General features: G+C 65.4%; 3 protein-coding genes across 8 annotated transcripts; 1 reads left to right on the top strand and 2 right to left on the bottom strand.

The window, feature by feature from the left end:
• Window positions 1-387: 387 nt before the first annotated feature.
• On the bottom strand, window positions 388-12,804 carry SEMA6C (semaphorin 6C). 3 transcript variants are annotated; one of them, XM_030291196.4, is made up of 18 exons: window positions 12,600-12,804; window positions 11,667-11,839; window positions 11,478-11,592; window positions 10,803-10,860; window positions 10,646-10,702; window positions 10,447-10,548; window positions 9,467-9,557; window positions 9,265-9,387; window positions 8,564-8,652; window positions 7,612-7,829; window positions 7,167-7,292; window positions 6,928-7,083; window positions 6,291-6,503; window positions 5,527-5,673; window positions 5,280-5,357; window positions 5,133-5,188; window positions 4,884-4,925; window positions 2,317-4,538 (listed from the first exon to the last, which is right to left on the bottom strand). In XM_030291196.4, exons 2-18 carry the CDS (start codon window positions 11,779-11,781, stop codon window positions 3,790-3,792), a joined length of 2,535 nt encoding a protein of 844 aa, XP_030147056.4. In that variant the 5' UTR covers window positions 11,782-11,839; window positions 12,600-12,804; the 3' UTR covers window positions 2,317-3,789. The 3 variants fall into 3 exon arrangements, with proteins under 3 accessions (XP_072774516.1, XP_030147056.4, XP_072774515.1); XM_072918415.1 differs by lacking the exons at window positions 2,317-4,538; window positions 12,600-12,804 and adding an exon at window positions 388-2,227 and having other exon boundaries at window positions 11,667-11,979; XM_072918414.1 differs by lacking the exon at window positions 12,600-12,804 and having other exon boundaries at window positions 11,667-11,980.
• A 902-nt stretch (window positions 12,805-13,706) lies between these two features.
• On the top strand, window positions 13,707-16,417 carry NUDT17 (nudix hydrolase 17). Of its 3 annotated transcripts, none has more exons than XM_072918460.1 (9): window positions 13,707-13,811; window positions 14,279-14,401; window positions 14,504-14,579; window positions 14,640-14,759; window positions 14,863-14,888; window positions 14,971-15,063; window positions 15,143-15,241; window positions 15,995-16,143; window positions 16,232-16,417. In XM_072918460.1, exons 1-9 carry the CDS (start codon window positions 13,743-13,745, stop codon window positions 16,395-16,397), a joined length of 921 nt encoding a protein of 306 aa, XP_072774561.1. In that variant the 5' UTR covers window positions 13,707-13,742; the 3' UTR covers window positions 16,398-16,417. The 3 variants fall into 3 exon arrangements, with proteins under 3 accessions (XP_072774561.1, XP_072774563.1, XP_072774562.1); XM_072918461.1 differs by having other exon boundaries at window positions 13,708-13,769; XM_072918462.1 differs by lacking the exon at window positions 15,143-15,241.
• Window positions 16,418-16,565: 148 nt separating this feature from the next.
• Window positions 16,566-21,666, bottom strand: ANKRD35 (ankyrin repeat domain 35). Of its 2 annotated transcripts, XM_072918427.1 has the most exons (12): window positions 21,573-21,666; window positions 20,805-20,935; window positions 20,629-20,717; window positions 20,311-20,375; window positions 19,596-19,653; window positions 19,428-19,498; window positions 19,246-19,352; window positions 18,979-19,139; window positions 17,686-18,860; window positions 17,260-17,349; window positions 17,106-17,171; window positions 16,566-16,680 (listed from the first exon to the last, which is right to left on the bottom strand). In XM_072918427.1, exons 1-12 carry the CDS (start codon window positions 21,609-21,611, stop codon window positions 16,603-16,605), a joined length of 2,130 nt encoding a protein of 709 aa, XP_072774528.1. In that variant the 5' UTR covers window positions 21,612-21,666; the 3' UTR covers window positions 16,566-16,602. The 2 variants fall into 2 exon arrangements, with proteins under 2 accessions (XP_072774528.1, XP_041577000.2); XM_041721066.2 differs by having other exon boundaries at window positions 20,805-21,639.
• Window positions 21,667-21,708: the final 42 nt, after the last annotated feature.

Below are 21,708 nucleotides of genomic sequence, written 5' to 3' on the forward strand. Positions count from 1 at the left end.
ATGCAGCCAAGGGAAGGGGCAGGGAAGGAAGCTTTGCAGAGCCAGGGCCGCTGAACTGCTGCCTCCAATTCCAGGGCTTTTAATTTGTGTGCTGGTCCTTATTAATGTGCACAAAATAAAATTATTAAGGCTGGAAAACACTTCCAATCTGACCTTCAAATGGACTTGGTGATCTTGGAGGTTGTTTGGACCTTCCAGCTACGCTGGGTTTACCCTGAAAACTTTGTTTTGCTGAGTTGTAGCAGTGTTATTTTCTTTCTCCTGCTAAAACCTACTGTATTCCCACATTGTTTTCCACAATCCCAGGAGTCTCAAGCCACACACTGGAGCCTTTCCCCTTCAGTTTCTATTCAAGGAAGAGAGAAGGAAACCCTGACTCTTTTCTCTGTGTTTGCTTTATTTCCCAGGGTAAGAGGGGAGGAAGCGGTGGAAGCAGCAGCTGTGGATTGTGCCACCCGAGTGCCACTGTGCCCGGAGCCACCTGTCCCTGCCAGCCCCTAGCAGCAAGGTGAGGAGCAGCTTCAGTTCCAGAGGGAAAACATTCCAGCTCCTGTGAGCCTGCGGGGTCTGCGTGTCCTTGGGGCTTCTGTCAGCGCCACCTCAACCACACCTGAATATTTTGGGTTTTTCCTGGAAGCCCAACACCCTCAGGAGGAGGAATACCAAGTTGTTGTCTCTTTGGTAGAGACTGTTCCTTTATCCTGTGGGGAACGTCCCAGCCTGGGAGTAAATCATCAACTCCAACCCGTTACTCCATCATTTCTCTACAACTTCATCCTGGGCCGTTCATATCAGCCTCAGCCCGCCTTGTCCGCCCATTAAACCGCCCGGGGCACTGTAATCTCGTTATTTGATGAGACAGATACAAATGGTGTTCAGCAAAGCAGGGCACAGCTCCAGAGCTCTGTTTTGTTTCCTCAAGGGATGTCATTCCCCAGCCTTGCCTACTACCGCCAATTCTTCCAGCGTGTCCCAGGGATACTCGATTATTTGGATTAACTTCGGGGCAGGAAAAGAGGATTAGGAAGCAGAGCAGCTCTTTAATGCATGCACGGAGACGGGTTACATCAGTTCTGTCTGTTTACAGACTTGCCCTGCTGAAAAACAATTTTCTAAAGCTGTTAATTATTCTGAATTATTTGCCAAATTACTACAAATCATTCCTGGCTTGGGACCCACCAGGAAGACAAAGGGAGAACTGTTTAGGTGGCGCTACCTTCAGTCACTCACATGAGCTTTCTCCTCCCTGCTTGGCCAAACTCTGCCTTCCCAAAGCAAAAACTCATGTTTACAGATTTAAAATATTTACTCTCTGGAAATGTGCAGCTCTTGCATGTGCTTAAAGCAGCTTGGGGGCTTAGAGACGGGAATTATCCAGGAGAGCTTTCTATTCCTCTCCTTCACCCTGTCTGGGCTGGAAGTTCCATTACTGAGGCATCAAAATTATACTTTTTTTTTCCTCAAGTGGTTCTTTTTAAGATGAAAATTTCTGACTTTGGATTCTGTAAGCCCCATTGGGGTGAAACACTTGGATATTTCAGACTTGGAATTGCCTCCTCCTGCGAGGCAAGGAGTGGAACAAAGAGTGGATGACTCCAAGGAACACGAGGTGGATACTCCTGGCTGGAGCTCAGGGGTTTTACTGGGACAATTCAGGATTCCCAGTAGAAGCTGGGCATAATCCAGGTCTCAGCAACACAGCAGGAATAGCTCCTCATCCCTCTTTTAGGAGGAAAAACGTTTTTCTCATTTCCCTCCCAACTTTCCATCGCTGGTAACTCTTTTCTTTTCCTTGCACCTTGGTTCCACCTCTTTCCAACCTTTGAAATTCATTCGGGTAGGATCTCACCTACCTTCACCCACCAGCCTGGAGCCACCTAATGACACTGTCACCTCCTAATCCTGGCACTTAGAAAGGAAAATTCCTTTTTTTCCCTCTCCTTTTGGTCAAATCCGGGGCTGCTCCCGCAGTGCCCCCTCCAGCCTCCATTTCCTGCCATGCCAAAAACTTTTTTAAAACTTTGCCCTGCATAGATCCGAAGCTTTTCCACAAAATTCCACCCAGCCAGGTGATCCCACGGCTTATTCTGGGATGTCAATACCTGCATTGTTGGGAATGGGAAGAAATCCCAGTGTGCCAAAGCAGCTGGATTAGTGCTGAGCTGCCTGGGAATTCCAGCCTGAACACAGACCTTGTGCAAGGACCTGCAAATCCCAGGGACCAGATCTGCAATGGCAACAAAAATATTCTCTTGGCGTGTTGCTTTAAATATTTGCAGAGGTGTAGAAGGTATTTTTTTCCCCTTTTATCCATCATTTTCTTCTCCCAGAATTGTTAATTTTTAGATTGAGGCAACATTGAATGTTTTTCACATGAAGCATCTCACACTCTCAGGGAAGACTATCCTTCACCTGTTTGTTTCAAGAAGAAAACACCCAAAATAAAAAATTTCCCTGGTCTTACAATATTTAGGCAAATATTCTAATTCCCACACTGGCCAGTGCTGTAAACTGGTGGCACATGGAAATCCAGATATGGCAGTCTGGGAGTCTGCTTTTCTTTGGAGATACAAATGTCACTTTTTAAATTAAAATTTCTTTTTTTAAAGAACTAAAACCTTTTTTTAACATGCAGCCGATCTGTATTGTGCCTTCCCCACTGCTGCCCTCAGTTATTGCCATCCTTCTCCCCAAAACAGGTGATTTTGCCAAAAAATCCCTTCAGCTGGGGAAAAATCTTCCCCTTTGGAAGAGGAAATGAAAAATAAAAAGTCCGTAGGGCTCATGGGAACTGGTTTGGGTTATTTTTGTAGGAAATAAAGCTGAGGATGTTGTCACCTTTTGGAGGGGAATCCCCTGATTTAATTTCTGGAAGGATCCGTGTAGCAAAACTGAGGAGGATTTGATCTCTGCCTGGAATTCAAACCCAGCTCTTCCAGAGAAAAACCACCAGGAGCTTTTTAAGCCCAAAGCAGCATTTTTTGGTCAGTAAATTCCCTCCCACGGGAGTCCCGGCCGGGCTGTGCCGTGTCAGGGCTTTTCCTGCCCGCGCCGTTCCCGGGCCTGGCATCGCATCCGTGCCAGCGTGGGCAGGAGAGCCCTGTGTGTGCCCTCCCGTGGGCACGGTCTGGGGTTAATTAGCACACTTTGGGGTTAATTAGCACACTTTGGGGTTAATTGGACACGTGTCTCCCTGCTGTTGGCTGTGAGTGGTTTGAGTTATCCCAAATCTGAGCTCTGCAGACACCCAGGAAGGGGGAGCACAGACCTGGGGGTCGGGCTGAGCGTGGGGCGCCGTCCCTTCCACCCCATCCCCTCCTTGTGACAAATCTAATTATTTGATTAATCTGGACCTTTATCACATTGTTTTGATCACTGAAGAAATCGGGGACAGATTCTCTGAGTGCTGGGACAAGAACATAAAGGCTTTTCTTCTTTTCTAGCAATGCTTTGGAATGCAGAAATGTCAACATTTATGCTCATTTTTTGTTGTGTATTTTTTAATAAAATCTTGTGCCACTGTTGTGGTGCCCCAGCTCAGCCCTGGTCCTACACAGTAGGATGGGCTGGGCCATGTGTCCCCCTTCCTGGTGTCCCCAAGGGGTGGTGACGGCAACTCCCACTCCCCCTCGAACAGAAAATAAATTAGAAAATAATAACAAAAAAGCAAAACCAGGGGGATGGGAGACGCGGAGCCCTTGTCACTGCTGGGGGGGACTGTGCTGGTGCCACGGGGACGGGAGCTGGGGCAGCGGGACCCTGCCCCGGGGAAGGGGAGGGCTGGGGGTCTCAGGGCCGGCCCGGGGCCGCGGGCAGCAGCAGCGGCTTGGGGAGCACGGGGGGTTTCACGGGCACGGAGCGCTCCGGGGCACCGGGTCCCCAGGGAGCCGCCCCCGGTGTCCCCAGCGAGTACATGCGGGTGAGGCCCCGCGGCGGCCCGGGGGCACCGGCGGGGGTCCCGCCCAGCGAGCGGCTCGGTGCCAGCGGCCGCCGCGGGGCCGGGGGGCTGTCGGGGGGCACGTCCAGCCGCACCGGGGCCCGGTCGTGGGGACCGAAGGGCGGCCCGGGGCCCGCGGGGCGAGGCAGCACCCGGTTGGCGAAGGAGCCGCTGCCCGGAGGGGTCGCCGGCCACGCCGAGCCCCCGGGCAGCCGCTGCGGCGGCGCCTCCCGGGCCGCCCTGCCCGGGGGTACCGGCCCGGGGGGCTCCCGGGGCTCCCGGGGCTCCCGGGGCTCTCGGGGTTCCCGGGGCTCCCGGGGCTCCCGGGGCTCCCGGGGCTGCGCGGGGCGGTCGGGCTCGGGGGGCTCGGGCTCGGCGGGGTCCCGCGGCAGCGCGGGGTACAGCCGGGGCACCGGCGGCTGCGCCGGGCTCCGCGGGGCGTAGGGCGGCTCCGGGGGCGCCTTGGGCACGGCGGGGCGCTGGCAGCAAGTGGCCACCAGCCCGCTGGCCAGGGCGCCCAGGGCGAAGGCGCCCAGCACGCAGCCCACGAGCACCGGCACCGGCACGGTCGCTTCGAGCCCCGGCCCGGGCTGCCGCACCCCTGCGGGAGCACCCGTCAGCCCGGGGCCAGCGGGAGGGTGATATCCCCCCAGAGATCCCCCCAGTCCCGTCCCTGGGGTGCCCCTCCCATTCCTGGGGTCCCCCCTCACCTCTCTCCTGTTCCCGGGGTCCCCCCACCCCAGGGTCCTTCTCCTTCCCTGGGGTCCCCTTTCCACCCTTGTGATCTTTATCCCACCCCTGGGGACTCATATTTGTCTCTGGGGTCCTCCCGACTCCACAGTCCCTCTGCAGTCCTTGGTGCCCCCCTCCCCAAACCCTGGGGTGTCTCTCCCACCCCTGGGATGTCCCTCCCTGGTCCCCAGGGTCCCCAGACAATGTCACTGACCGTGGGCCAGGTCTCCATCCTCGTCACTGTCCTCTGCAGCCCCTGTGAGAGCAGAGCAGGGTCGGGCCAGGCTCCCCCGTGTCCCTTGGAGCCACCCGTGTCCCCTCCACGTCCTCCCCATCCTCTGGCATCACCCAGGTGTGCCAGAGCCACCCCGGTGTCACTGTGGTACCACCTGCATCCCCCAGGACCTGGTGTCTCCAGAAATCCCCAAACATTCCCAGTGTCCCCCATGCTCCCCCTCTTCACCTTGGCAGGTCCCGCTGATCCCGAGGGATCCCTCCACGTCCTGCTGGAAGCCACTCCTGGGACACAGAGGGGACATCACCCTCTGTCCCCAGTGTGTCCCCGCACGGGGCAGGGCCCCAGGAGGTCGGGGTTGGGAGGGACACTCACGGAAGGTCCTCGGAGAAGGGGACGCAGCCCCTGGAGGGCAGCCAGACACAATAGGGGTCTCGGGCAGCCAGGCAGCTCCTGCGGGGACACGGGGATGCAGCTGCCACCCGTGTCCCTGTGCCACTTCCGTGACCTCACACATCCTTGCGTCCCTTGCACACTCCCTCCCGCCCTTGCACGCTCCCATCCTTGCACGCTCCCCTGCCTTTGCCCACCCTCGTTCCGAGCTCCCCACGGCCCCGCTCACCCTTGGCAGGAGCCGTGGCGGCCGCAGCGGCTCAGGGGCAGCCGCAGGAGGCACCCGGCGAAGGCCACGATCAGCTCCCGGCCCGGCGGGTGCAGCTCCAGCCCCAGCACCCGGCTGGGGACCCCGGCACCCCGCGGGCTGTGGCACCTGCACCCGACAGCACCCGGGGTCAGCACAGCACAGCCCCCCAGCACCCCAAACCCCACAGCACGCACAGCCCCACAGTGCCCAGAACCCACCCTCCAGACCCCCATTGCACCCCCAAACCCCACAGCACTCACAGCCCCACAGTGCCCGAGAGCCCCTCAGTGCCCCCCAGCTCCCACAGTGCCCAGAACCCACCCTCCAGACCCTCATTGCACCCCCAAACCCCACAGCACGCACAGCCCCACAGTGCCCAGAACCCACCCTCCAGACCCCCACTGCACCCCCAAACCCCACAGCACTCACAGCCCCACAGTGCCCAGAACCCCCCATTGCACCCCCAAACCCCACAGCACTCACAGCCCCACAGTGCCCGAGAGTCCCTCAGTGCCCCCCAGCTCCCACAGTGCCCAGAACCCACCCTCCAGACCCCCATTGCACCCCCAAACCCCCACAGCACTCACAGCCCCACGGTGCCCAGAACCCACCCTCCAGACCCCCAAGCACCCCCAACCCCTCAGTGCCCCCCAGCTCCCCAGCACTCCCAGCACCCATGGCCCCCAGGAGCCCCCAGCACCCCCCGAGACCCCAGCCCTGGGCACCCCATGCCCGCCCCTCACCGCCCGGGGTCGTAGAGGCTGATCTCCTCCAGCAGCAGCGTCCTGGCACTGCTGTTCCCGCTGTCCCCCGGCTCTCGGCTGTCCCCCGGGGTGCCCCCGGGGTGCTGTGCAGCTGCCAGGACCTTCAGCAGCCGCCCGTCCTCGGCGCCCAGGAACAGCACGGTCTGGTTCCCGCGGGGCCCCGCGCCCGTGTCCACGGCCAGCTGGGTCAGCCTGCGGTGGGACACGGCCTCGCAAAGCCGGGCTGGGGCTGGGCTTTGCTCGGGGGCTTCCTGCACCTTCTCATGGCCCCACACACCCTTCACGGGGAGCCCTGGGCAAGGACCGTCCCCACCCCGCAGCGTCCTCACACCCTGAACCTCTTCACGTGGGTTACTCCCTGTCCCCATGTCCCCACGGCCACTCCATCCACAAGTCCATCCCAGCCCTGAGGCCATCCTGTCCCCAAGGGCACCCTGTCCCCAAGGCCACCTTGTCCGCACGGCCACTCCATCCACAAGTCCATCCCACCCCTGAAGCCACCCTGTCCCCGAGGCCACCCTGTCCCCACGGCCACTCCATCCAGAAGTCCATCCCAGCCCCGAGGCCACCCTGTCCCCGAGGCCACCCTGTCCCCGAGGCCGCCCCGTCCCTGCACCTGGTGCCGGTGCGGGTGAAGAGCGGCCGCCCGCCCGCGGGGCGCACGGCGCCGTGCAGCAGCGGGTGCTCCTTGGCGAACAGCAGCGTCTCGTCAGGGAAGTCCCCGGAGGTGACAACACCGGCAGCGGGTCCCATCCCGGCACAGCAGCCCGGCCTGCGGCACAGCCGGCGTTGGGGCGCGGCGTCTGCGGCCCCCGGGGGTGTCCCGGTGTGGGGTGGGGGTACCTGGGCTGGTACCTGGGCTGAGGGACCCTGTCCTCTGGCACTGGGGTCCAGGTGGCCCCACGGGGCTCGGCGAAGGGACCCTCGAACGACCGCTCCACGTCTGCCAGGTAGAAGGCGCAGACGGCCGAGCCGGGGATGCTGCGGTGACAGCAAGGCGGGGACAGGATGGCTTTGGTTTGACCAGGGCTCCTCCGTGTCCCGGGTGTGTCCCCATGCTCTGTTTCCCTGTCTGCTGCCCCTCTGTGTCCCCACGTCCCCATGTGAGTCCATCCCCATGTCCCCCTGGGCAAGCCCCATGTGCACGTGTGAGTCCTTACTCATGTCACCATCACCCTGTCCCCACATCTGCATGTCCCCATGACCCCACGGCCCCATGTCCTCACATCCCCACGTCCCCACATCCCTATGACCCCACATCCCCACATGTCCCCATGTCCCCACGTCCCCACGTCCCTGCCTGTTGGGTTGGGTGCCGAAGAGGGCGAGAACAGCGGGGCGCCCGTGCAGGCTCTGAGGGGGTGTCACAGCCTCCAGGACATCGAAGTAGAAGACGCTGTCCCCGGGCACGGAGCACTGCAGCCGCACCTTCAGGAAGGACGTCCAGCGCCGCTCCAGCACCCGCGGGGACCCGCCGCGGTCGTTGCGGCACACCCGGGCCACCCGGGCCACCAACACCTGCACGGGGACCCGCCTCAGCACCTGCACGCCCTCGGGGTCACCACCCAGGGCACCTGGGCACCTCTGGGCGTCTGATTCCGAGATTGTAAAAGTCTCTGTCTTTCAGCCCCGCTGCCAAAGCAGAAATCATAATTCATCTGTGCTGTTTCAAGGTTGTTTATTCTGTTTATCTCTAACATGTTCTGCTGCCCTGCCGCAGCTCTGTCCTGCAGGGCAGCGTGTGGGGCTCTGCCCTCAGTGGGATGGTACAAACATTAAATACCACAAACTACCTGTGCTGGATTTACAATAACGTGCCAATATCTGTCACCTACGTTGGACAGTGTGTCCCCAGCCTGAACCCACAGAAAAATGCCAACACCACAGTGAAACATGGAGGGCATGAAGAAGGAGAAAAGGACAAGGCACACCCAATTTCCTCCATCTTGTCCCCTTTGGACCCCTCATCTAGAATCCTAAAATTTTACTTTTGCACCCGTGCCACAGTTAATTATTACTGATCTCAAACACTCAGAGCTGGTAATTCATCCTGTGAGATTGAAAACTCTTTTCCATGGCCAGAGATCACAGCCAGTGTCTCTGGGGGCTCTGTCCAGGGGGTTCCTGACCCCTGCCAGGGTCCCAGGGCAGCCAGAGGGAACCCCTGGGTTCCCACGGTGAGGGGCTGAGGAGTCTCCCCTGCCCCGACCCCCCCCGGGGGCTCTCCCTGTGCCCCCCATCCCCAGACCCACCTTGCCCAGGGCGCTGAGCTCCACTGCCACCTCCCTGAAGAAGAAGTAGACGTAGGGGCCGTAGGGCAGGACCTGGACAAAGTGGGGTTCTGGGGGGGGGCAGGGGAGGTTGGAGGGACCATCAGCCCCCACCACCTCCCGTCCTTGTCCCACACCCTTGTGCTCAGCCCCTCCCCTGCACCCTGACCCCTGTACCCCCAGATTGCAGCCCCGACTCCATCCCCATGTCCCCCTGCCCCACTCTGCCACATCCCTCCTTACGTGTAACCCCTACCCTGCACCCTCCTACACCCCTGTACCCCCATCCCGTCCCCACAGACCCCCACAGACCCCTGTACCCCCATCCCACCCCACAGACCCCTGTACCCCCATCCCATCCCCACACACCCCCTGCACCCCCATCCCCCCAGAGCCCCCCAGACCCCTGTACCCCATCCCATCCCACAGACCCCTGTACCCCCATCCCATCCCCACAGACCCCTGTACCCCCATCCCCCAGACCCCCACAGACCCCTGTACCCCCATCCCATCCCCACAGACCCCCCCAGACCCCTGTACCCCCATCCCATCCCTGTACCCCCATCCCATCCCACAGACCCCCTGTACCCCCACCCCCCCAGACCCCCCCAGACCCCTGTACCCCATCCCATCCCCCAGACCCCCCCAGACCCCTGTCCCCCCCCCAGGCCCCACTCGGGTACCCTGCAGCCACCGCGAGCTGTATTTGAGGCTGCGCAGCGGCGCCTGCCCGGGGCTCAGGCTGCGGTAGATGACGGCATCGCTCGCCTGGAAATCGGCCACCGTGGCCGAGTACAGGCTGCCATCTGCGGGGGGGACACTTGGGGTGACCCCCGTGCCCCCCAGGACCACCCCCGTGCCCCCCCCAGCCTGCCCAGCACCCACCGACGAAGAGGGCGACGATGCTTTGCTTGGCATCGAAGGGGCACCGGGCCTGGCCGCTGATCTGCTCGCCCCGCTGTGCCAGGCTGCCCACCTGGGGAGGGGGACACACACCCAGAGGCCGTGAGACCCCCCCAGTGCTCAGCACCCCTTTGTGCCACCCCCAGCTGACAGGTACATTTTAAGGAATTTAGAGATTTTTAGAGGAGATAAGATTTTAGTTGGAAATAAGCCTCGCTAGAGTTAATTAAAATAATAATAATGAATGAGTAGGGCTTGATGAAGTTAGGAGTTAGGGGTTAACTAATAACTGATTGCTTGTCAGCACAATGTTTAGTTAGCTGGGTTTATAATGAAGAATATAAACTGATAAATAGATTTTAGGAACATAAAACAATCGTGGGCCTCCTCTGTTCTGAAACCAACTGAAGATGAGGAATGGGAGTTCTACCAAGAGTTCAGTTGTCAAATTGGCATTGAAAAGGTAAAAAGTCAGAAGGAGGAAGAATTAATTAACTTCCTCATTTTGGGAGAAAGGGACACCGACCCATGAAAGGGACACCAACCCATGAAAGGGACAAGCCACACCTGCTGAATGGCTTTGGGAGTGATCAGCGTATGAAGTGGGGAATGGGATGTACCAAAATGATGAATATGTATTTGTATTTTGTTCAGATAAAAACTACAGCTAAAGTATAGATAAAAAGTATAAAATATAGATATAAAAGCTCTATAATCACGGTGTATATTTAGGAGCTGTCCCGCACACACTTTCTAACTTTAAACCGCCAGTTTTTGTCCCTCACGGTTGGATATCGGTACCAGATCAATATCCAGATGTTTTTTTCAATAAATCACAACCCCGGCACGGACACGGCCGAGAACCTCCACGCTCATCGCACACCTGGGAACCGCCCTGAGGGGGCTGAGACCCCCCCAAGCTGCGACCCCCAATTTCGGGACCCCCAATTTCGGGACCCCACCTGGTAGGTGCGGCACAGGGGGCTGAAGGCGTTGGTGCCACAGGCCAGGAGGGTCTCGGCGTCGCGGGGCACCAGCACACGGATGTAGTTGTGACACTCGTCCTGCGTGTGGGGACACGGGGTGGGGGGGACACCGTGGCGTCACCACTGTGTTGCGCCCCGAACTGCTGCGCCCCCAAATCCCCCGGCCCCAAATCACCTGCCGCCGGCCCCGCATGGCGCAGTTCTCCCGGTCCTGCGGCTCCCAGGTGAGGTGCTGCCGGGGCAGGTGGGCACGGGGGTGGGTGGGCGGGCACGTGGGTGGGCACCCCCTGCGCCCCCCTTGTGCCCAGGGTCTGTGCCTGTCCCCCCCTTACCCGCTCCGGGTACAGCGTCCCCCGGTCCTGCCGCAGGTCGAAGGCGTAGATGTGGTCCCTGGGGGAGGGGGTGAGTGTGCAAGGGGACACGGGGTGTGCAAGGGGGCACGGGGTGTGCAAGGGGGCACGGGGTGTGCAAGGGGGTGCAGGGGTGTACAAGGGGATGGGGGGTGTGCAAGGGGACACGGGGGGTGTGCAAGGGGGCAGACGGTGTGCAAGGGGGCAGGGGGTGTGCAAGGGGGTGGGGGTGTGCAAAGGGATGGGGGTGTGCAAGGGGGCACAGAGTGTGCAAGGGGGCACAGGGGGTGTGCAAGGGGATGGGGGGTGTGCAAAGGGACAGGGGGTGTGCAAAGGGACAGGGGGTGTGCAAGGGGGCACGGGGTGTTCAAGGGGATGGGGATATGCAAGGGGACACGGGGGGTGTGCAAGGGGGCACGGGGTGTGCAAGGGGGTGAGGGGTGTGCAAGGGGATGGGGGTGTGCAAGGGGATGGGGGTGTGCAAGGGGACACGGGGTGTGCAAGGGGACACGGGACAACACGCCAGTGACACGCAGGGAGGACTGCGGGGTCACACACGGCGGGGCACGGGCACTGCCAAGATGCGAGGGGCGTGCAAATCCTTGCACAAGCACAGCCGAGGATGCTCACGCACGGCAGCCGCGCCCCGGGGCTCACCGGGCGGCCACCAGCAGCGTCCCGTTCAGCCGCAGCATCCGCTGGAAGTCGAGGCCGAGCCGCGCCGTGCCGTTGTCCCCCCGGAGACCCCCGAAGCGCGGGTAGGCGGCGGTGGCTGCACCGGGAGGAGGCGGTGAGACCCCCGGTGACCCCCCCGAGCCCCCCGGAGCCCCCCCGAGCCCCGCTCACCTGCCAGCCCCACGGTGCTGCGAGCCGCCAGGTCCCGCGGGAAGGGCTGCGCGGGGGTCCCGGCGAGCAGGAGGAGGAGGAGGAGGACGACGAAGGGCAGCGGGACCCCCGGCATGGCGGGTGGGGCTGAGAGCGACCCCCCCGCCCCGCCCCGGGCTGCGAGCGGGGGGAAACTGAGGCACGGGGGTGGGGGGTGGATTGGGGACAGTGTGGGGACAGTGTGGGGACAGTGTTCCCACTGCTCCCAGTGCCCCCAGTACCCCCGTGCCAGTGCTCCCAGTGCTCCCAGTGCCCCCAGTGCCCCCACTGCTCCCAGTGCTCCCAGTGCCCCCAGTGCTCCCAGTGCCCCCAGCGCTCCCAGTGCTCCCAGTGCTCCCAGTGCTCCCACTACTCCCAGTGCCCCCAGTGCCCCCAGTGCTCCCAGTGCCCCCAGCGCTCCCAGTGCTCCCAGTGCTCCCAGTGCTCCCAGTGCTCCCACTACTCCCAGTGCCCCCAGCGCTCCCAGTGCTCCCAGTGCTCCCAGTGCTCCCAGTGCTCCGGGAGCTGCTGCCAGAAGTGCCGGGACACTTCCCCCAGAACAGGAGAGCAGCCCCAGCGCCCCATTGTACAGCACCCCACAACGCCCCCCTACACCCCGACACCGCTCTCAGAGCACCCCAAAACACCCCCCAACACTGCAGCACCCCCACGACACCCTCACAACAGTCAGCGTCCCACGCAAAGCCCTAAAACACCCCAAAACCGCCCCAAAAGCCCCGGCACAGCACCCTACACACCCCCTGCCCCAAACACCCCACAACACCCAACCTACACCCCAAAGCCACCCCAAACTCACCCCAAACCCACCCCAAACCCACCCCGTCCCACCCCTCCAGCACCCCCCGCCCCAGCATCCCCCAACCGCCGCCCCTCGCGGCCCCCGGCGCTCGGTACCGGCTCCGCTCCGCGCTCGGTGCCGAGCGGCTCCGCCCCGGAACGGGCCGGGACCGGGCACCGGCCGGAGCGGGGCCGGGGGCGGGACCGGGACCCCCGCGGGACTCCCCCCGCGGCCGCGCTATAGATAGGCGTTAATCCCCGTTAATGAGATGATCCTCATTAACTGCCGGGGGTGGGGGGGCTTTGCACGCGCGTGTGCGCGGGCACGGCGGTGGCTCCCCCCCCCCCCCCCGTTACCGGGGCGCGCTCCCGCGTGCAATTCTCGTCCCGAGACCCCCCCCCGTTGCACACGCGTGTGCGGCGTGGCGGCCACCCGTGTGTCCCCTCTGTCCCCAGAGCGGTGACCTGTCACCCGCGCCAAAGCGTGGCCACTTGCCTCGCCCGAGTGGCTACTGGGAGTTACTGGGAGTTACTGGGACATACTGGGAGCGCCGAGCTGCCCCCGGGGTCCCGCTCAGGCTCCGGTCCCCGAGTGTCACCGCTGCTCAGAGGGGACCCTGGGGACACGGCAGGGGTGGGGGACATGGGGACACCCCCGAGACTCGTGGGGGGACTCCGGGGGTCCCGAGGGGCCGGGCAGGGGGTGACACCTGCTGGCACGGCCTGGAACGGCACGGCGGGGACAGAGGGGGCGATGTCCCCGGGGCGGTGGCGGCAGCCCTGGGGACACACACCGCGGTGTCCCCGGAGTGTCCCTGAGGGGCGGCAGCGTCCCCAGGGGTGGCCACGGCCGGTGACAGTGTGGCCAGTGGGGGGACGCGGAGGACGTGGACACACCCGGGGACGCACGCAGGACACGGGGGACACACGCAGGACACATGGGGACACACGGGGACACACGGGGGACACGGGGGACACACTCAGGACACGGGGGACGCACGCAGGACACACGGGGACACACGGGGACGCACTCAGGACACACGGGGGACACACGCAGGACACACGGGGACACACTCAGGACACACGGGGACACACGGGGGACACGGAGCTGTCCCCGCTGTCCCCACCCGTGGGTGCGGCCTTTGCCCTGCAGGGGGCGCAGTCGCCGGCGCGGCTCAGGCCCCGCCCCCGGAGCGCGTCAGGCCCCGCCCCATTCTCAGGGAGGCCCCGCCCCCTTCCCCGGTAGGCCCCGCCCCCGACATGGCGGGCGCGCGCGTGCTCGTGCACGTACGGCGCGCGGGGGCGGGGGGGGCGGCGGCGTTCGGGCAGGTCCGGGGGGACCGGGGGGGACCGGGGGGACCGGGGGGACCGGGGGGGACCGGGGGCAATGGGGGGACCGGGGGACCGGGGGGACCGAGGGGACCGGGGGGACCGGGGGGGATTGGGGGGAGCGGGGGGGAGCGGGGGGGACCGGGGGGACCGGGGAGAACCGGGGGGACCGGGGGGCACCGGGAGGCACCGGGGGGAACCGGGGGAACCGGGAGGCACCGGGGGCACCGGGGGGAACCGGGGACAATGGGGGGAATGGGGGGGGACAGTGCAGGGGAGGGGGTGCGGCCCCGGTGTCCCCCCGCCTGTCCCGGTGCGGTGACAGCGGCCCCGGTGTCCCCCCGCCTGTCCCGGTGCGGTGACAGCGGCCCCGGTGTCCCCCCCGCCTGTCCCGGTGCGGTGACAGCGGCCCCGGTGTCCCCCCCGCCTGTCCCGGTGCGGTGACAGCGGCCCCGGTGTCCCCGCAGAGTGTCACCGGCGTGTTCTGCCCCGCGCACACGGACGTGGCCCCGGTGAGCTGCGGGCTGGAGCGCGGCCACCTCCTCATCTCCGATGTCCCCTTCCCCGGCTCCACCGCCACCGTCCTCAAGGTGCGCGGGGCCGCCGGCCCCGGTGTTTCCCCCGGTGTTTCCCCCGGTGTCACCGCGTCCCCCCGGGAGCCATCGCGCCGCTGATGTCCCCTGTCCCCGCAGAGACCCCCGTTCTGCCCCGCCAAGCTGGGGGGACAGCCGCGGGGACAGCCGCGGGGACAGCCGCGGGGACAGCCGGGGGGACAGCCGCGGGGACAGCCGCGGGGACAGCCGCGGGGACAGCCGCGGGGACAGCCGCGGGGACAGCCGGGGGTGGCCGCAGCGGTGGCCGTGCTGCTGGAGGCCGCCTGCGGCCACGTCCTGCTGACCCGCCGGGCCACCACCCTGCGCCACTTCCCCAACGTCTGGGTGCCACCAGGTGAGCGCGAGGACGGGGACAGCAGAGCTTTGGGGTCCCCCGACCCTTCACTCAGGTGGGGACGGGGATTTTGGGGTGCTCTGACCCCTGTCCCCCCACCCAGGTGGGCACTTGGAGCCAGGAGAAGAGGTGAGGTGGCACCGTGGGCAGGGCAGGGGGTGCCCAGGTGAGCGCGGGGACACGGGTGTCCCCTGACCCCCCGGACCCGCAGCTGGTGGCCGCGGGGCTGCGGGAACTGGCCGAGGAGACGGGGCTGCACCTGGAGCCCGGCACCTTCTCGTGGGACCTGCTCGGCCTCTGGGAGGTAACGACCCCCCCGCACCCGGGGCTGGGCAGGGGGTGGCACCCCTGGGTGTCCCACGGGTCACCCCTGCTCCCCACAGTCCGTGTTCCCCCCCTCGCTGAGCTGGGGGCCACCGCGCTGCCACCACATTGTCACCTACCTGGGGCTGCGCTCGGCCGAGCCCCGGCAGCGGCTGCAGGTGGGGGCAGCTCCGAGGGTGGGGGGCACTCCGTGGGTGGGGGGCACTCCGTGGGTGGGGGGCACTCCGTGGGTGCGGGGGCACCTCCTTGGGTGGGGGGCATCTCCGTGGGTGGGGGGCACCGCCATGGGTGGGGACACTCTATGGGTGGGGGGCACCTCCGTGGGTGAGGGGCACTCCGTGGGTGGGGGGCACCTCCATGGGTGGGGGGCACCTCCATGGGTGGGGTCCTTCCATCGGTGGGGGGCAATCCATGGGTGGGGGGCACTGCCATGGGTGGGGTCCTTCCATGGGTGGGGGACATCTCCATGGGTGGGGACCCTCTAAGGAGGGGGGGCACCTCCGAGGGGGTCTCTCCATGGGTGGGGGGCACCTCCGAGGGGGTCCCTCCATGGGTGGGGGGCACCTCCGAGGGGGTCTCTCCATGGGTGGGGGGCACCTCCGAGGGGGTCCCTCCATGGGTGGGGGGCACCTCCGAGGGGGTCTCTCCATGGGTGGGGGGCACCTCCGGGGGGGTCCCTCCATGGGTGGGGGGCACCTCCGAGGGGGTCCCTCCATGGGTGGGGGGCACCTCCGAGGGGGTCTCTCCATGGGTGGGGGTCCCTCTCGCTGTTGCAGTCCCTCTCTGGATCTGGGTGTCTCTGAGGGTGGGGGTCCCTCCATGGCTGGGGTGTCCCTCCTGGGGTTGGGGTCCCTCTCAAGGTTGGGGTTCCCCCCCCGGGGGTCCCTCCCCCCACGGGGGTCCGTGCCCAGGCCCGGCTGTGTCCGAGCCCGGGTGAGGTCAGTGCCGTGGCCTGGCTGGAGCCTCCGGTCCTGGAGGCCATCGCTGCCACCGAGGATGGAGCCGAGGGACCGGGACCGGGACCGGGATCGTTCCCCGGAGAGCTGCCGCCCACCGTGGGGTGAGACGCCGCTGACACCGTGGGGACAGCGACAGGAAAAGCCCCGGGGCTGTCCTGGCTCCATCCCTGACCCCGTTCCCTGCCCCAGGATCACCGAGCTCAGCCCCCACGGCCTCCGGAGCTGCCGCATTCCCACCGGGATCCTCCTGCGCCGGGCCCCGGCCCACGGCCCCGACCTGGAGCGCGTCAGCACCGGCACCAAATTCGCGCTGGGGCGGCGGCGGGCGGGGCCCGACCGGGAGGAACGGGAATAAAACTCCAGCGGGATCCCAAATCCCGGCCCGGGTTTAAAACTCCAGCGGGATCCCAAATCCCGGCCCGGGTTGGAGTGGGGCCGGGGAGACACCAGCAATGTCATTCCCTGGTTTAGGGGGATGCCAGGGGAGGGGAGCAGGGATGGGGACACGGAGTGGGACACGGAGTGGGAGGCAGGCCACGCGTGGGTGGCGGATTCCCGGTTTAATGGCACAGTCCTGCTCCCGCCTCGGCCCGCAGGATCCGCAGCAGCGCGGCGTGGACGCCCTCGTCCATGAATCCCTGCGGAGGGGGGAGCGTGGATTTTCCCAGGATCCCACCCGGGATCCCCTTTTCCCAATTTTCCCTATTTTTTCCAATTTCCCCCCGTTGTTTTCCCATTTCCCCCCTTTCTTTCCCTTTTGTGGGGGGGGTCCAGGAGGTCTCACCCCTCCTCCTGCTGTGCGGGACGTTCTGGAGAGCCCAAAACTGTGCCCGGCACCCAAAACTGTGCCCGGCACCAGAACTGTGCCCGGCACCCAGAATTGTGCCCGGCACCCAAAACTGTGCCCGGCACCCAGAACTGTGCCCGGCACCCAAAACTGTGCCCGGCACCCAAACTGTGCCCGGCACCCAAAACTGTGCCCGGCACCCAGAACTGTGCCCGGTACCCAAAACTGTGCCCCCACCCCCAGAGACCCCGGGCAGGGCAGGGCCGGGGGTCCCACCTGGGCAGCCTGGAGAAGGTGGCTCCGGTACACGGCCACAGTGTCCCGGTGCTGCTTCTGCTGGACCTGGGGGGGGCACAGGGTGACACGGGGTGACTCAGGGTGACGACAATTCCAAAGGGTGACACGTTGTGACGCCGGGCGCTGTCCCCACCTCCAGCTGGAGCTGGAGCCGGGCGCTGCGGCCCCGCAGCCCCAACACTTCAGCCGAGAGTTTCTCCGTCTCCGCCAGCAGCTGCTTCAGCTGGGGGGAAAGTCAGGGGCAGATTTGGGGGGACTGGGGGGGGCTGGTTGTTCTCAGCACCCCCAGAACCCCCTTGGTCCCTGTCAGCCCTCAAGGTCCCGCTCAGTTGTCCCCAAGGTCCCCCAGATGGGACTGGGAGATGGATCAGGATGGGGACAGGATGGGAAAGGGATGAGGATGATGATGGTGATGGAAAGAGGATGGGAAGGGGGTGGGGATGGGAGGAAGAGGAAGATGGGAGGGGGTCGGCAGTGGGGACGAGCATGGAAGGAGGATGATGACGGGAACGGGACTGGTGCGGGAAGGTCCCGTCCCCGTTCCCGGCCTGTGCCTCACCTTCCCGTCCTTGTCCCGGCAGGCGCGCTCCAGCCGCGCCGCGCGTTCCCGCAGCCCCTCCGCCGTCTCCCGCAGCTCCCGCAGCTCCCGCTCCCTCCCGGCCGCCCGCGCCTCGGCCGCCGCCGCCGCCTCCCGCCACCGCTCCGCCTCCGAGCCCGGCGGGACATCGGCGGCGCCGCTCTCCGTGCCCCGCGGCTCGCCGGTACCCGGTTCTGCCGGTATCCCGGGCGTTTCTCCGGTCTCTCCCTCCATCTCCGTGATGAGCTGCAGCGCCTCGTGCTGGGAGCGCACCAGCGCGTCCAGCCGCCGGTGCAGGTCCCGGAGGATTCCGGCCCCGGCGTCGCCTCCCGCCTCCCGCACCCGCGCTCCCAGCCCGTCCCGCAGCTCCCGCAGCTCCCGGCGCAGCCGCCGCGCCTCGTCCCGCTCCCCGGGATCCCGCAGCTCCCGCAGCTCCTGCTGCAGCCGCTCCCGCTCCCGGCCCAGCCGCGCCAGCTCCGCCAGGAGTTTCCCGTTGCCCTCCCGCAGCTCCAGCAGCTCCTTCTCCATCCTCCCGCCCTCCCTCGGCATCTCCGAGCCGGGCACCGCGCACCGGCACGCTGCCGCGGGCTCCCGCCGGAGCTTTTCCAGGAGGATTTGGGATCCCCGCAGCATCCTGCCGTGGATCTGGTCCTGCTGCTCCAGCGCCTGCTCCAGCCCCGCCGCCAGCTGCTGCCAGGCCCCGGCCCGGAGGGAATCCTCTGCCTCCCGACGCAGCTCCTGGCTCCGGGAGGAGGCGCCGACCTTCGCTTCCCGCATTTTGGAGCACTCCTCTCCCAGCCAGGCCAGGAACGGGATCAGCAGCGGAGCCTCGGCGCTGCCTTGTCCTCCTTCCTGCTCTTCATCCCTCGTCCTCTTCCTCAGCTCCGCTACGCGCCGGGCCAGGAGCTCCAGGCAGGCGCCCTCATCTTCCTCATCCTCCTCATCCTCCTCATCCTCAGCCGCGTCCCGTCCCGGCAGGAGCCGCACGAGCTCCCGCAGCCGCCGCCGGGTGCCCTCGGCAGCTTCCTCCAGCCTCCGGCATTCCAGAGTCTTCCTCGCCAGCTCCTCCCGCAGCCGCCGGGCAGCGCGTCCGTCCCGCTGCTCCTCCTCCTCCTCCTCCTCCTCAGCCTGTATTCCCACCTGCCCAGCACCGTTCTCTGCCGGAGGGAAAAGCACAGTCCCGTTTTCCCAATTTTCCCCGTTTTTTCCAATTCCCCCCCGTTGTTTTCCCATTTCCCCCCTTTCCCTTTTTTGGGGGGGTCCAGGAGGTCTCACCTCTCCTCCTGCTGTGTGGGACCTTCTGGAGAGCCCAACGCGGGGCCTTCCCGATGACATTCCAGGTGACATTCCCGGTGTCCTTCTTGTCCCTCTGGTGGCCCTGCAGCAGCTCGGCCACTTCCAGGCTGCCGTGAGCCAGGGCCAGCTCCAGCGCTGTCCTGGGCCGGGGATGTGACACGGAGGGACACGGTGACACAGGTGACCGCCATCCCTTCCCCACAGCGGTGACACCCTTGGGGACACCCAGGGTCCCCTGTCACCCACCTGCCATCCCTGTCGGCCCGCCCGGGCTCGGCCCCGCGCCGCAGGAGTTGGGCACAAACGGCCGCGTGGTTCCCCTGCGCCGCCAGCATCAGGGGGGTCTGGCCGTGCTGGGGGGACACTGGGGTGACCATCAACCCTTGCTGTCCCCTGTCACCCCCTGCTGTCCCCCCGTCCCCACTCACAGTGTCGGGGACATCCAGTGGGGCCTCGTGGTCGCAGAGCAGGAGGACGCTGGAGGCGCAGCCCGAGGAGGCTGCAGGGGGTGGGGTCACTGCAGGGCCTCTGGGGCACCTCTGGTGTCCCCCTGGTGTCCCCCACGTCTCGGGGTGTCCCCGTGTCCCCCCCCTCACCGGCCCAGTGCAGCGGAGTCCGGTTCTGCCCGTCCACGTGGCGCTCGTTGGCTCCATGCTGGGGGGACAGCGGGAAGGGAACGGGGATGGCACCGACACCCCCATCGCAGCCTGTTCCCATCCTCGTCCCCGTCCTTGTTCCCTGCCCTTGTCCCCATCCTCATCCTCCTCTGCACCTCCATCCGTGTCCTTATCCCTGTCCCTGTCCTGATCTCCATCCCTGGTTTCACCCCCAGCTGCATCCCATTGCAGTTCCCATTCCCATCCCATTCCTGTTCCCATTCCTCTTCCCATTCCCATCCCATTCCAGTTCCCATTCCTGTTCCCATTCCCATCCCATTCCTGTTCCCATCCCCATCCCATTGCAGTTCCCATTCCCATCCCACTCCTGTTCCCATTCCAATTCCAGTTCCCATTCCCATCCCATTCCAGTTCCCATTGCAATTCCAGTTCCCATTCCAATTCCAGTTCCCATTCCCATCCCATTCCAGTTCCCATTCCCATCCCACTCCTATCCCGTTCCAATTCCTGTTTCCATCCCGTTCCCATCCTATTCTCACCCCATTCCCATCTTATTCCCATCCCACTCCCATCCCGTTTGCATCCCACTCCCGCCCCGTTCCCGTCCCATTCCCGTCCCGTTCCCGCCCCGTTCCCGCCCGGTTCCCGTCCCGTTCCCGCCCCGTTCCCGCCCCGTTCCCGCCCCTCTCGGTACCTGCAGCAGCACCTTCACGCACTGGGGCTGGCAGGCGATGGTGGCCAAGTGCAGGGCGGTGCTACCTGTGGGGACAGGGCCGGTGCTGGGGACACCCCCAGGGGACAACTGCCCCGCTAAGGGACACCCCCAGGGGACACCCCCTCCTTGGGGACACTCCCCAGGCTGCTCCCGGGGGTCCCTGCCTTGGGGAGCAGGTCTGGGCTCCTCCAGGGGTGACACAGGTGTCCCCAAGGGGAGCAGGTCTGGGCTCCTCCAGGGGTGACACAGGGTATCCCCAAGGTGTCCCCAAGCTGTCCCCAAGCTGTCCCCACCCACCGTCATCGTTGGTCTCGTTGACGGGCGCTCCGTGCTCCAGCAGCAGCGTCAGGCACTCGGTGAGACCCCCGGCCGCGGCCAGGTGGAGCCTGGGGGGGCAGCGAGAGGTGGCCGTGACCCGTGTGCCACCCCCAGACCCACCGAGCCCCCGCCGTGTCCCCCCGGCGGTGACATACGCGGACTGTCCCCGGGCGTTGAGCTTGGCGGGGCGGGCGGCCTTGCGGGCGGCCAGCGCGGCCACCCGGGCCACGTCCCCGCGTGTCACCGCCTCCAGCAGCTTCTGGTCCTGCCGCGTCCAGCTCTCCATCTGCGGGGGGACCCAGCACAGGACCCCAAACTCTGGGGGGGACCCCCACCCCGCACAGGACCCCCCAGTGTGGGTCCCCCCACGCATCTCCTGCCTCAGTTTCCCCGCTCCGCGGGCTCGGCAGAGCCGGGAGGGGGCGGAGGGGCCGGAGCGTGTCCCGGCCTGTGCCCGCCCGGCTGGTTTGGCGAGTGCCACCGAGCCGGGCCGGGCTCCAGCGTGGCACGGGCGGGGGTGGCACCGGGACAGGCACCGGGACTGGGAACGGGACCGCGGACCGGGACCGGGGTCTGGGAACGGGAAGCGGGAGTGGGACTGGGAGCGGGGATGGGCTGCGGGACCTGCTGGGGGCTGGGGGATGGATTGGGGTGAGGATTGGGGCTGGGATTGGGGCTGGATTTGGGATGGAGGCGGCCAATGGGGATCGGATTGCAGGCGGCATCGGGACCAGCAGCAGGACTGGGACAGGGACTGGGATTGGGATTGGGGCTGGGATTGGGGCTGGGGCAGTGGAATTGGAGCTGGATTGGGGTCGGGACTGAGGCAGCACGGGGCTGGCACCGGGGGCGGTCACAGCCGGCAGCGTGCTGGCACCGGGCTGGCACCGGGATCGGGCCCCCCGTTCTCTCCCGGGACTCACCGTCACCTGCGAGCTGGAGCAGGAGAACATCCTCTTCATGGCCGCCGCGGGAGCCCCCCGACCCCCGCCCCTCCGCTCTCGGCCCCCCGACCCCTCCTCGCTGCGGGACCCCGGGAGCCGCCGCTCGCTCCGGGGC

This window comes from Taeniopygia guttata, chromosome 25, assembly GCF_048771995.1.
Source record: "Taeniopygia guttata chromosome 25, bTaeGut7.mat, whole genome shotgun sequence".
NCBI classification, from domain to species: domain Eukaryota; kingdom Metazoa; phylum Chordata; class Aves; order Passeriformes; family Estrildidae; genus Taeniopygia; species Taeniopygia guttata.